The 12,974-nt window shown below is 38.3% G+C and overlaps 2 protein-coding genes across 6 annotated transcripts in view; one reads left to right on the top strand and one right to left on the bottom strand.

The window, feature by feature from the left end:
• epm2a (EPM2A glucan phosphatase, laforin) overlaps positions 1-12,974 on the top strand; it is a 65,354-nt gene that overhangs the window by 21,772 nt on the left and 30,608 nt on the right. For 2 of the 3 annotated variants that reach the window (XM_073056587.1, XM_073056589.1), the window contains exons 3-4: positions 2,820-3,061; positions 4,407-11,370. In XM_073056587.1, coding sequence (XP_072912688.1) covers positions 2,820-3,061; positions 4,407-4,687 — 523 coding nt within the window. In that variant the 3' untranslated portion in view covers positions 4,688-11,370. Of the gene's footprint in view, positions 1-2,819; positions 3,062-4,406; positions 11,371-12,974 lie in introns of those variants that run through there. The other variant, XM_073056588.1, reaches the window with a different exon arrangement.
• Positions 7,433-12,974, bottom strand: part of tbp (TATA box binding protein) — a 44,298-nt gene continuing 38,756 nt past the window's right edge. For all 3 annotated transcript variants that reach the window (XM_073056585.1, XM_073056586.1, XM_073056584.1), the window contains one exon: positions 7,433-11,799. In XM_073056585.1, coding sequence (XP_072912686.1) covers positions 11,720-11,799 — 80 coding nt within the window. In that variant the 3' untranslated portion in view covers positions 7,433-11,719. The remainder of the gene's footprint in view (positions 11,800-12,974) is intronic.

Genomic DNA, 12,974 nt, shown 5'->3' with positions numbered 1-12,974 from the left:
TGACGAGGAGTAGATAGCAAAATCTTCAACCTGCTCAATGAACTCAGTTTGTCACCAGGGGAGAATGACAACTGTCTTCAAGTTGGCAGATAAAGAGTCTGCTTTCAAAGCCAAACGGGAACTGTGAGGATGGTGAGGGGCATATTTGACATGTTCCCAACATTAGCTGGGATTTTGAGAGAGATTGAGGCTGCACCTATCTTCGCTGTCGACAGAATTCAAGCATTACTTCCCAATCGCAAATGACCCAAGGCATGCAAAGGAATGGGTCCGTGACCCATTTGTGAACGTCCCTGGTGAATCATCCATGTCAGTGCGGGAAGAAGATCAACTCCTCGAGCTTGCAAATGCCGGTGGGCTGAAAAGTACGTATGTTTGATATTACATCTCTGCCGGCATTCTGGATCAAAGTCAAGACTGAATATCCTGAGATAGCCCTGAAAGCACTGAAAATGTTGCTTCCATTTCCAACATCATATCTCTGCGAAGCGGGGTTTTCTGCAATGAATGCAGCGAAAACTAAATTGCGGAATAGATTGGACATAAGGAACCCCCTCAAGTATCGCTGTCTCCCATCACCCCTCGATGTCTTGTTGCAGGGAAACAAGCCCAGAGCTCCCACTGATTCAGCAATATTGGTGTGTTGCAATGATTTTATATGTTCATACGAGGAAAATATGCGCTGTGTGTTTAATATCCAAACATTACTTAAAATGTTATGATGCTATTGACTTATAAGTGACGTATAATTGACTTATCACTATATTCATGTGGGGAAGATATGCATATGACGTGTGTTCAATATTAAATTCATTAGATAAACCCTTTTAGAAACGAAATTGAGTGTATTTAAGAGACCCTCCTGGATATACTTATACATATTATACTTAATATTAAATTATTACTTAATATTATATTATACTTAATATTCCGGTTGTGATTAACACCACCCCTTCCCCCGTCGGCCGGTTTGCAAGAATATTGTCAATATTAAACTGGTCCGCAGTGCAAGAAAGGGTGGTGACCCCTGATCTAGATACCACTTATCAAAAGACTGATAGAATAACCGTCTGGATCTCTACAGAGCCTACAAAAACAGTCAACAAGTTGTAGTTGACTAGGTTAAGCAGCTTAAGTAACCAGCACAGCAATCATTTCCTCATAGTAACTTTCTCTACTACATCCACATTGTCTAACACCTACATCCAAACATCTTCGACACCACTTCACTTACCACATTCCCCACCACCTGAAACACAAATGAAGCGAGTGGACAATAGTTTTTAAGTCACACTTTAATCTGAGTGTAAAATATTTTGTTATGCCTTCATTGCCGAAGATCTCCCATCCCACCAGCACCATGAAATAGTTTCATCATTGGGCTGCAACACTTGAAGTAGGCACACCACCACCTACGTGAATGTAGCTAATTGCTAAGGCAATTAGCAATGGTTAATAAATCACAAAAATACAACTGCAGATGCTGTGGATCAAAGAATACATACACAACACTGGAAGAACTCAGCAGGTCAGGCAGCATCCGTGAGAAAAGAGTAGCCAACGTTTCGGGCCGAGATCCTTCATCAGGAATGGTTAATAAATGTTGGGCTCAAGAGTAATTCTGACATCAGGTTAATGAGAATCAACCAAAGGTAGCAAAAGACTGTGGCCCCATCAAGCCTTCCACTTCATCGCTCAGTGACTGAAAATAGATAAACAAATATGTCTAATCTCTTCACCGATAAATTTCCAATTATTAGAACAAAAAGACAGACAATTCTCCCCTTCCCCCAATAAGATCAACAAATTGTTTTATACATTTGATTATACATTTACGACCTCAATTGCTTAAAAATGTCACGTTGAATCAAGCAATAACAATACAGTTCAAGATTATTTATTGTCATTCTTCAGTATGCGAGTGTAAAAGGAGAAAGAAATGATTTACTCCAGATGTGATGCAGCATAAAAATAAGCATAAAACATTAATAAATATAAAAACAATTCTAAAAAAAATGTACAAAAACTGTTAGGCGTGACTGTATATACATGAGATTAACTTGTATAGATAGGCCGATTGTATGTGCATTAAGTGCAGGAGCATCTGTACATAAGGTGACTGATAAGAAATGATGAAGTGACTTTTGGCAAGAGGAACTCTTCAGTAGGGCATATGAAAACACAGTAGGATAGTGACAGAGTCAGTGTGGGTATGAGGTGAGGACTGTAAGTGTAAAGTGGCAGTGGATGGGGAGATGAAGGGTGCTGAGAGGCTTGGAGAGGAATGGCTGACGTGAATGTAGTGATGATGGGGTGGATTAATGGATGGAATTGAGTTAACAGTTGCACCTCTATAGAAATAAACAGCAAAACATGTATTGAGGAGTATATTGTAAGACCGTAAGATGTGGCAACAGAATTAGGCTCATGGCTGATTTAATATCCCCTTCAACCCCATTCTCCTGCCGTCTCCCCGTAACCTTTGACACCCTTACTAATTAAGTACCTGTCAACCTTCACTTTAAATATTCCCAATGATTTGGCCTCCACAGCCGTCTGTGGCAATGAGTTCCACATATCTGCCACTCTGTACTTATTGAAATACATTGTGGAAGTATTGCAAGCTCGTCTAGATACTAAGATTTCTGCAATATTAAACTGGTTTACTTTTGTTTTAACTTCCATTTTCTACTCTTGGATGTAAGGTAAACTTGGTTTATTTCATTATGGAATGAATCAGCTTTGCAATTTACTATTACCATGAATGCAATGTAGTTACTGAAGTAGATTTACAATGAATTGTGTGTTCTGATCTTCAGGATTCTGCCCAGGATCTGGCTTGGTAGTTGTCCGCGACAGATAGAGCATGTGACCGTCAAACTTAAACACGAATTGGGGGTGACTGCAGTAATGAATTTTCAAACGGAATGGGATGTTGTGCAGAATTCCGCTGGATGTAACCGCAAACCAGAACCAATGAGACCCGAATTCATGATGGAATTGTACAAAGATGCTGACATTGTCTATGTGTGGATGCCAACTCCAGATATGAGTACAGAAGGTGAAAAATTATTCACTTTGATTAACTATTGATTAAAACACGATCATTTTTAGTGGTGGGGTGTGGGTAGCATTAACATTATTACAATGTAGGCAGCTCAGGTTCAATTCCACCACTGTCGGTAAGGAGTTTGTACACTGGGTTGACCACATTGGTTTCCTCTGGGTGCCCTGGTTTTCACCTACATTCCAAAGACATACAGGCTAGTAAGTTAATTGGTAACAAGCGTGTAACTGGGTGATGTGGGCTAATTAGGCTGAAAGGGCTGTTGCCATCTGCATTTCTAAATAAAAATAAAATAAATAAATAATAACCTACAAGATAAAAAAGAGTAACACAAAAATAAGCTCATTGAAAAACAACATGTATTTACATAGCCCCTTTAACATGGTAAATCAACCCAAGGTGCACCACCAAACATACTGACACTGAATCAGCCAACAAGATATTAGGAAACATGAATAAAAGCACGAGGCATGTTTTCTAGGACCAAACTGGCTAATGTGTTGGGGCATAATTTTAAAGTGACTGAAGGAAAGTACAGGGGTACTCAGAGGTACAGTTTTGACAAAGAGAGTGTTGGATGAGTGGAATGCATTGCCAGGGGTTGTGGTAGAGGCAGATGCATTTAAGAAACTCTTAAGATGGGAACATGCATGATATAGAAATGGAGGGCCATGTAGGAGGGAAGGGTTAGATTGATCTTAGAGTAGGTTAAAGTCTTAGCACAAAATAGTGGACAGGTGTGCCAGTACAGTGCTGTACTGTTCTGTGTTGTATGTTTTGAAAGTGCCTTAAAAAGGGAGATTTGGTTATAGAATCTTGATAGCACAACCATTTCTATTGGAACAAGGACCTCAGGCCATCAATGAGCACAGAAATGTTGCACGCTGTCGCTGAGATTTGCTTTATAAAACAGGAACCCTTCTCAGAAGTCTGATTGGCAGTCTTGGCAACCAATGGGGCTTGAAGAAATCCAAAATCTCAGGCCGAGAACCTACAACTGTTACTGGAATGTCAGGGCAGTGCAGGGGAATCTTAATTAAAGAGGAAACTTGAGACAAAGGTGAATATTGGGGCACTTCTACTTAACCTGCCCCCAGGAAGTGTTGTAGAGGTACTTATTTCCTCTATGAAACTATCCTCACCTCCCTTTTACTTTACAGTTTCAAAGACAGGAGGCCAATCAGGGTTACCCACAGGCTGCAGGTTACATTAAGGCTGTGATTATGAAAATAACTCTCTGGCTAATCTACCTACATGCAGTAGAATCGGTTGAAAGCACGTTTGAAATCCTTAAAATTCAGTTATTTTGATGGCATGACTTTATTCTGATACTCTACAGGCAGGGTGAAGATGCTCCCTCAGGCAGTTTACTTGCTGCATGGTTTGCTAGAGAATGGCCACACTGTGTATGTACATTGTAACGCAGGGGTAGGAAGATCGACTGCCACTGTATGTGGGTTCCTGATGTACATCACCGGATGGAGTCTAAGAAAGGTCCAATATTTTGTGACTTCCAAGCGACCTGCAGTTTACATCGATGAAGAGGCTTTGATCCATGCCAAGAATGAATTTCATCAAAAATTTGGACATATTCATTCTTCTGTGTGTCACAATTGTTAAGAGTACAATTATACCTGGGAAGAACTACCCTTTGAAGGATAGAAGTTGTGTCTTGCTTTTAAATGAATGGCTTTTTTATGTTTATTTTAGGACAGCACAACATGAACAAATAATCCCTTGCAAAAATTCAGGTAACTTTAAAATGTGCATGCTATTTAGTTCTGAAACACTTTGGTGTAGTTTTAAGAATAGATGGTGATTGCAAGCAGGCTGTGATTTTTGACCTGGGATGTTGGATGGAAACTGCTTATTGATAACAAACTCCTCCAGAATTATTATTGTTTAGTTACCTACAAATATCAAGATAACCTCTGGGCCACATATTATTCCCGGAATGAAGTCCTGCTTGATAACAAATTGTTAGGATCTTTTTTTTTTATAAACTGATCCCCATTAGAAAAATGATGATGTCAACTCAGGCCTGAGAGGCCAGCGTCAGGCATTTTCATGCCTTACAAGGCACGGAACAAAAGACTGTGTGGCGCGCCACTCCTCATACAGACATTTGGCAGTATTGTTCTTTATTTAATGAGGTTGAGTTGCGAGTTCAACACTCAACCCGGCTTGGATTGAGAGCAAGACATTGGTCGTGCTACCAGGGTGCTGCTTAGCTTAAGAAACAAACATAACAGAAGACAACATACCGTAGATTAATTATCCATGATAACAGATGCTTAGGAGTTAGACTATAAAACATATGATCTATTTCTGCTCCTTTGACCCATCGAGTCTGCTATGCCATTCAATTGACTCCATTCTCCTGCCTTGTCCCCATAACCTTTGACATCCTGGCTAATCAAGAACATATCAACCTTCGCTATACTCAATGACTTGGTCTCCACAGCCATCTTTGCAAAGAATTTCACAGATTCACCAACCACTGGCTAAAGAAATTCTTCCTCATCTCTGTTCTAAAGTAATGTTCTTCTATTCCGAGACTGTGCTCTCTGGTACTAGACTCCCCCACCATAGGAAACATTCTCTCCATATTCACTATTTATGCCTTTCATTATTTGATAGGTTTCAATGAGATCCTTCTAAACTCCAGCAGGTACAGGCCCAGAGCCATCAAGCACTCTATACAATAAGCCTCAACCCAATTACTTGACATGGCACAAACTTTTCTTTTTGTTATCGCTTATTCATCTCCTTACTTTTCAAATATATTTATGTCGTTCATTTTAACTACTTGAGATATCATGTTCTACACTATTACCAGCTTTCTTTTTAAAGAAAGAACTCACCAATGATAACCATTTCATCTTGTTTTCAAATTTCTCCATGGCTTTATACCCAGTATAAAACAGCCTTATTCATGCCCTGTATTCCAGCTGCTGCTTAGATAGCAATTTTGTCAGGAATATGGGAGCAGGAATGGCTTTGTTCATCCTCTTCGCCAGAGTACAATGGGAAAAGAAGTAAATCAAATCTTTTAAACTGTGCAGCATTGTGACAATATGCTACTGCTAAATCACACTAATTATACTAATTTTAATGAGAATTTCCAGATCATTGTTGATTTTGAATTCAAATATCAAGTCAAATTAAAAATCAAAATGGACTGAATATTTCATCCTGATACGCCAAAAACAAAATAGGCTGCTCAGTGAACATTAAAACCATGGTACATATAGTGCATTAACAGCTTAGATGCAGTTCATTGAAATAAAGGTAGATTGTATTTGTTTCGAATCTTATGTATAATCAATAACTGACCATATGCAATGGAGAAGATGTGTTCATTTTCAACAACTCTTAAGTTTAGTTTTATTTTAAGTTAATTTGTTGCCAAAACAAACGATCCTGTTAGAACTATGAAGCCTCAAATCCGGCCCATTGAGCTACTAAGGTAGCTGGTATACGGCTGATTTTTGAACCAAATTTTGTTTCCAATTCAACCTTTAGTATGTTACCATAAGACATGGGAGCAGAATTAGGCTATTTGGCTCGAGTCTGCACCACCATTCAATCATGGTTGATTTATTATCCCTCTCAACCTCATTCTCCTGCCTTCCTCCACTTTAAATATACCCATTATTTTCCTACAATTAAAAAATGGCATTTTTGATCTATTATGCCTGTCAATCCTTGGCTAATCAATATGACAAATTGGACTTAAGTAACTGCTTTAACCAGGGAACACAGCAAAAGGTGCACAAAAATTTGCACAGGCACAAAAGATAGGATAATAGTTAGTTTCTTGAAAGAAGGGGAGGGAAGTTAGGAGGTGAATTCCAGAGCACAGGATCTCGACAGATGGTGGTGTAACCAACAGTAGGGGAACAATGATAACAGGCAAGTTTCAAAGTGCCAAAGTTGATGGAGTGCCAAGAGGCAAGTTGCACAGCTGCAGGAGATAGCAAAATAGAAAATGGTATGAAATAGAATAGAAAAAGTCCAAATATTTTTAAAATTTAGTACCAATCCTCATGTTTCTCTTTATCAAGAACAAAGTAAACTCCAGGTGACAAAAAAATCAAACCTGTGGACAAATCTGACAAAAAATTATCCTATTAGTAAACATTGTTCCCTACAGCAATCAAAACAATTCCTCTCATTCTCCTTAAATGTTCTTAAAATTATGAGGGTATTTTTATTCTTTCATTATTAAAGATCTTGAGTGACTAATGTCAAGGTGCTGAAATTCCTGGCAGCTTGTAACAGCTGCACATCAGGTGCCTTCCCAAGTATCAGGAGGTGATAATCAAATGGACTATTTTGCAAGTTAGGACACAGGCAGCAATCTTTTTGGTTGAGATCATATTTACTGAAACAGAGGCAAGTTATATTACAGAACTCATTTATATTAAGACTTGGAACAGAAAGTACAAACCTACAAAATGACAGACAGTTTTCATTAGGCTTAATCACACAGACACTTTGTAATTAATGTAATACTTTTCCGCCTATAACAACCTTCATGTTTATGATTATCAATAGTGAAGTAAACTCCCAAATGAGAGAAAAATCAAATAAACCAGGGGCAAATCAGAAAAGGATCTCAGAAGTTCCACTTGATCCCTACAACAGTCAAAACAAATTTTTGACAAGTTATTACGTAATACAAGAAACTCATCTGTTACTTGTAATCAACTGACATCAGCACTTTCTATCTATTTGCAGCAAACCTATGCACGCCAAAAGAACCAGCGTATTGATTAATCGTCTGGAATAAAAAGCTGCCAGTTAAGCTAGTTATGGTGTTATTTCTTCCTCCATGCCCTCTGACTCCTTTATGGTTTAATTCAAACCACACTGTTTGCCAAGATAGGTGGGTAAAAGAATATATGACTTTCACTGGTGTTCACGCTACAAAAATTAAAATGCAGAAATTCTTCTGCACACATCTCAAACACAGGTGAATTGGTATCTTTATCAGGTCAAGCAACAGCTCAGCAACGTACTTGGGACAATGTTGGTTGGTTAGTTAGTTACAGGATAGGTTATTCAGATAAGACCCAAGTTGGTAAGGGAGACAAATTAGTCTGAAGGAATTTTTCAGTTTTAACTTTCCCATTTTTTTCCCCACACTCAAATCTCACAGCTGAAACTTCTGCCTATTCTCATATTCCTATTTTTTCTCAGCAGAAATTTCAGCTTTTGGCTAGAAAGGGATATACCATTGAAGGTGCTCACTACAATGCTGTAATTCAATCTCAGCTTCCACTAACTTGCATTCTATTGTTTTAATTGTGGAAAGAAAGAAAGAAAGAAATTTTTATTTATAAAGTACCAGTCTAATTTGTATGCTCAAGAAATGGAACTACAATTAATGCCAACTGAGGTTCTGTATCAGCTGGAAATGTCAATCTAAACCTTGAAACATCTGGGTTTTCTAGTTATTTCAAAACATTCATGGAACACAAAGACTGACTACTTTTCCTCATCATTTGCTATGGACTTCAACTCATCTCTCAAAGAAAAAAAGAGCATTATGGAATCAGAGTAATTGACCACTGTTCATTTCAAAACGTGCACCTTCAAAGATCAAAATCGGTTTCAAAGGCACAGAGGCAATCCAATAGCACAGCAGTCAAGCAATCCACATACAGTGGCTTGCAAACGTTTGGGCACCCTTAGTCAAAATTTCTGCCACTGTGAATAGTTAAGTGTGTAGAAGATGAACTGATCTCCAAAAGTCAAAGTTAAAGATGAAACATTCTTTTAAGCAAGATTAGTGTATTATTTTTGTTTTGTACAATTTTAGAGTGGAAAAAAGGAAAGGAGCACCATGCAAAAGTTTGGGCACCCCAAAAGATTTGAGATCTCAGATAACTTTTACCAAGGTCTCAGACATTAATTAGCTTGTTCACAGTCATCATTAGGAAAGGCCAGGTGATGCAAATTTCAGACCTTTATAAACACCCTGACTCCTTAAACCTTGTCCCAACAATCAGCAGCCATGGGCTCCTCCAAGCAGCTGCCTAGCACTCTGAAAATTAAAATAAATGATGCCCACAAAGAAGGCTATAAGAAGATAGCAAAGCGTTTTCAGGTAGCCGTTTTCTCAGTTCGTAATGTAATTAAGAAATGGCAGTTAACAGGAACGGTGGAGGTCAAGTTGAGGTCTGGAAGACCAAGAAAACTTTCCAAGAGAACTGCTCGTAGGATTGCTAGAAAGGCCAATTAATACCCGTTTGACTGCAAAAGACCTTCAGGAAGATTTAACAGACTCTGGAGTGGTGGTGAACTTTTCTACTGTGTAGTGACACCTGCACAAATATGACCTTCAGGGAAGAGTCATCAAAAGAAAACCTTCCTGCATCCTCACCACAAAATTCAGCGTCAGAAGTTTGCAAAGGAACATCTAAACAAGCCTGATGCATTTTGGAAACAAGTCCTGTGGACTGATGAAGTTAAAATAGAACTTTTTGGCCGCAATGAGCAAAGAAATGATTGGAGAAAAAAGGGTGCAGAATTTCATGAAAAGAACTCCTCTCCAACTATTAAGCATGGGGGTGGATCGATCATGTTTTGGGCTTGTGTTGCAGCCAATGGCACGGGGAACATTTCACGGGTAGAGGGAAGAATGAATTCAATTAAATACCAGCAAATTCTGGAAGCAAACATCACACCATCTGTAAAAAAGCTGAAAATGAGAAGAGGATGGCTTCTACAATAGGATAATGATCCTAAACACACCTCAAAATCCACAATGGACTACCTCAAGAGGCGCAAGCTGAAGGTTTTGCCATGGCCCTCACAGTCGCCCGACCTAAACATCATCGAAAATCTGTGGATAGACCTCAAAAGAGCAGTGCATGCCAGATGGCCCAAGAATCTCACAGAACTAGAAGTCTTTTGCAAGGAAGAATGGGCGAAAATCCCCCAAACAAGAAATTAAAGACTCTTATTAGCTGGCTACAGAAAGTGTTTACAAGCTGTGATACTTGCCAAAGGGGGTGTTACTAAGTACTGACCATGCAGGGGTGCCCAAACTTCTGTTTCGGGCCCTTTTCTTTTTTTGTTTTTTGAAACTGTAAAAGATAGAAATAAAAAAAGTAATCTTGCTTAAAATATTAAAGAAATGTGTCATCTTTAACTTTGCCTTTTGGAAATCAGGTCATCTTTTACTCACTTAGCTATTCACAGTAACAGAAATTTTAAACAGGGGTGTCCAAACTTTTGCATGACACTGTATACTCAGGGTAGAAAACAGAATCTTCTCTTTAGGACCTCTACATAAAATAGTTATAAAGACTGTTGATAACCATGTAAATGATTGCCAGTCCCAAGGATCGATAGTTATTTTATTTAAGCTGGCTAAAATAAGCAACAATCTACTGAAATGAATACAGCTTTAGGTAAATTATATCATACTGCTGCCCTAACTTGGTCATGCAATAGTTACAATAAATTCTAGAGGCTGTGAATGCAAGTCTACCCCTGAAACGACCACGTTATCTATACTGACAATTCAGTGTAGTGCTGAGGGGAAGGATGCACTGTCAGAAGTACTAGCTTTTTAATGAGTTTCTAAACTCAGGCTGGGCCTTTGTTTTGGGATGAAGTAAGAGGACCTCACATCACGATGAGAGTTATCAACTCTCATTTGAATCCTGGTTAACATTTATCTTTTAATTGATGCGATCTAAAGAGATTTCCTACTTATTTACCTCATTGTTTTAATTAACCAATAGCTCTCAAACTATAACAGCTTGTTTTGGGAATAATTAAAACTATTTAAATTTTTTAAAAAACATAACATTTTAGGGAACGTCAAAGCAATTTACAGGCAATGAATTACCTGAAAATGATAATGTTGTAAGCAGTTTACACAGAGCTACTCCCAAAAACAACGTAACAATGAACTCTTGATTTGCTTTGGTGTTTGAGTATTAGTAACCAGTACAGTATGATGACGTACACCACCGAGCTTCCGACGTGGAGGAGTGTGTTCCCATCTGAGCCAATACATGACCTGCAAAGGTGGATGACCAAAGGTTTCAACAATGGAACAGGGAAGTTTTAGATATTAGTGTTTTACTTAGCTTCAAGGAAGTTATCATCACAATTTCAAATAGTCAGTCTCAACACAAGCACAACATTCGTAAATTTTGGCAATGGATTGGGGAAAAAATTTTAATCTAAAAATCTCATTTGCTTGACAATTCAGTACACAATCTTTGATCATGCTTGAAAAAAGCAGGATATCTTCAAGTAAAATTGAATTAAAAATTAAGCTTCAAATATTTTAAGATACATTTACATGGCTTACAATTTATAAAAAGTTCAATATAAATAACATGCAAAACAAAATGTTCTATCAGTTGATAAAATTCTAGGTAAGAGAATGCTCAGGTCCTGATGATGATTTATCAACAAAAAGAGCTGCTGTAACAGGGTGGCTAGATTGGTATTGTAGTTAAAAGGTATTGATATTTACTCCAAAAATCGTTGCATATAAGTCCGAATCACCCCAGGAAAATGAGGCATTGGAACACCAGCTGGAACACCTTCAACTGTACAAACTATGCAAGGCAATTGGCAATAGAAACTGTCCTTCAGAGTAGAATATACTTTTGAGTAAAGTTATGTCGTCTTCCTAAAGCCTTTCAAAATTGGATAGATGTTTTCAAATGCTTCATAGATTTCCGCACGAACTTTGGCACCTTCAAAATAAAAAAATGCATGCTTTAATTATTAAAAGCACTGAGTTCAAGAGATGGAAATTATGTTATGGCTTTATTAAACTCTAGTTAAGCCACATCCAACAATCTCTGAGCCACTACTGTTAGGTAGGAGGTACAGAAACAACAGGACTGGGACTGCCAAACTGAGTAACAGCTTCTGTGAGACTAATGAATACCTTGCCATCACTGAGGTCTCATCACTAGGAGAGCAAGCTGCTTACTGTATTATTTACCTGTGATATATACTTCACATGTAGTTTGAATTATATTTTATTAAATTATTTATGGTAATATTCTGTTTTATGTGCTGTGTGTGATATCTTCAATGTGGAAGCACCATGTTCTGGAGGAATGTTGATTCATTTGGTTGTATATATGCAAAGTGAGATAGCAATAAACTTGAACTGAAGTACTGCATTCATTTCTGGTCACTGCTTTATAAGAAAGACGTGGAGGCTTTGGAGAAGGTACCAGGCATTCTCTGAGAACAGACTTGATGGGCCAAATGGCCTGATTCTGCTCCATATCTTATGCTTAAGAGGGCCTGTACTACAAGGAGAGGTTAGACAAACATGAGTTGTTTCTCTGCAGTGGCAGAGGCTGAGGGGAAATGATAACAGTTTATAAGATAAGGGGCATAGACAAGAGAGTCAGTATTCCAACCCCTGCCCCCCAGAATCAAACATCTATAACATATTTTGTCTAAAACATTAAACAAATGAGATGGGGTAAGTTAAAAGGGGATGTGTGGGCTAAGTTTTTTTTTTTTACATAGAGTGGTGGGAGGCTAGAATGCACTGCCAGCAGTTATAGGAGGCAAATAGGATAGAGGTGCTTAAGAGGACTATGTTTTGGCATAAGGGATTAGTTTAGTTAGGCATTTAATTAGTTCAGCACAATATCGTGAGCTGAAGAGCCCGTTCCTGCGCTAACCTGTTTTATGTTCTAAAGCCATATTCCTTGATATTCAAAATTATCAATTCCTATTTTAAGTACATATGGCCACCTTGCCTCTACACTTCCAAACTGAAAAAAGAGATTGCAGAATGAATCCTAACCTTTCCTGGGAGATGAAAAGTGGGTAGAGCGCTATACGTGGAAAATGTTCAGAAGACACAAGCTATAGTGAAAGACAAATAAAGTAATAGAGTGGC

This window comes from Hemitrygon akajei, chromosome 9 (genome assembly GCF_048418815.1).
Source record: "Hemitrygon akajei chromosome 9, sHemAka1.3, whole genome shotgun sequence".
In the NCBI taxonomy this organism is placed as follows: domain Eukaryota; kingdom Metazoa; phylum Chordata; class Chondrichthyes; order Myliobatiformes; family Dasyatidae; genus Hemitrygon; species Hemitrygon akajei.
Note: the sequence above shows the minus strand (reverse complement) of the source record. Positions and strands in the feature narration are given on the sequence as shown.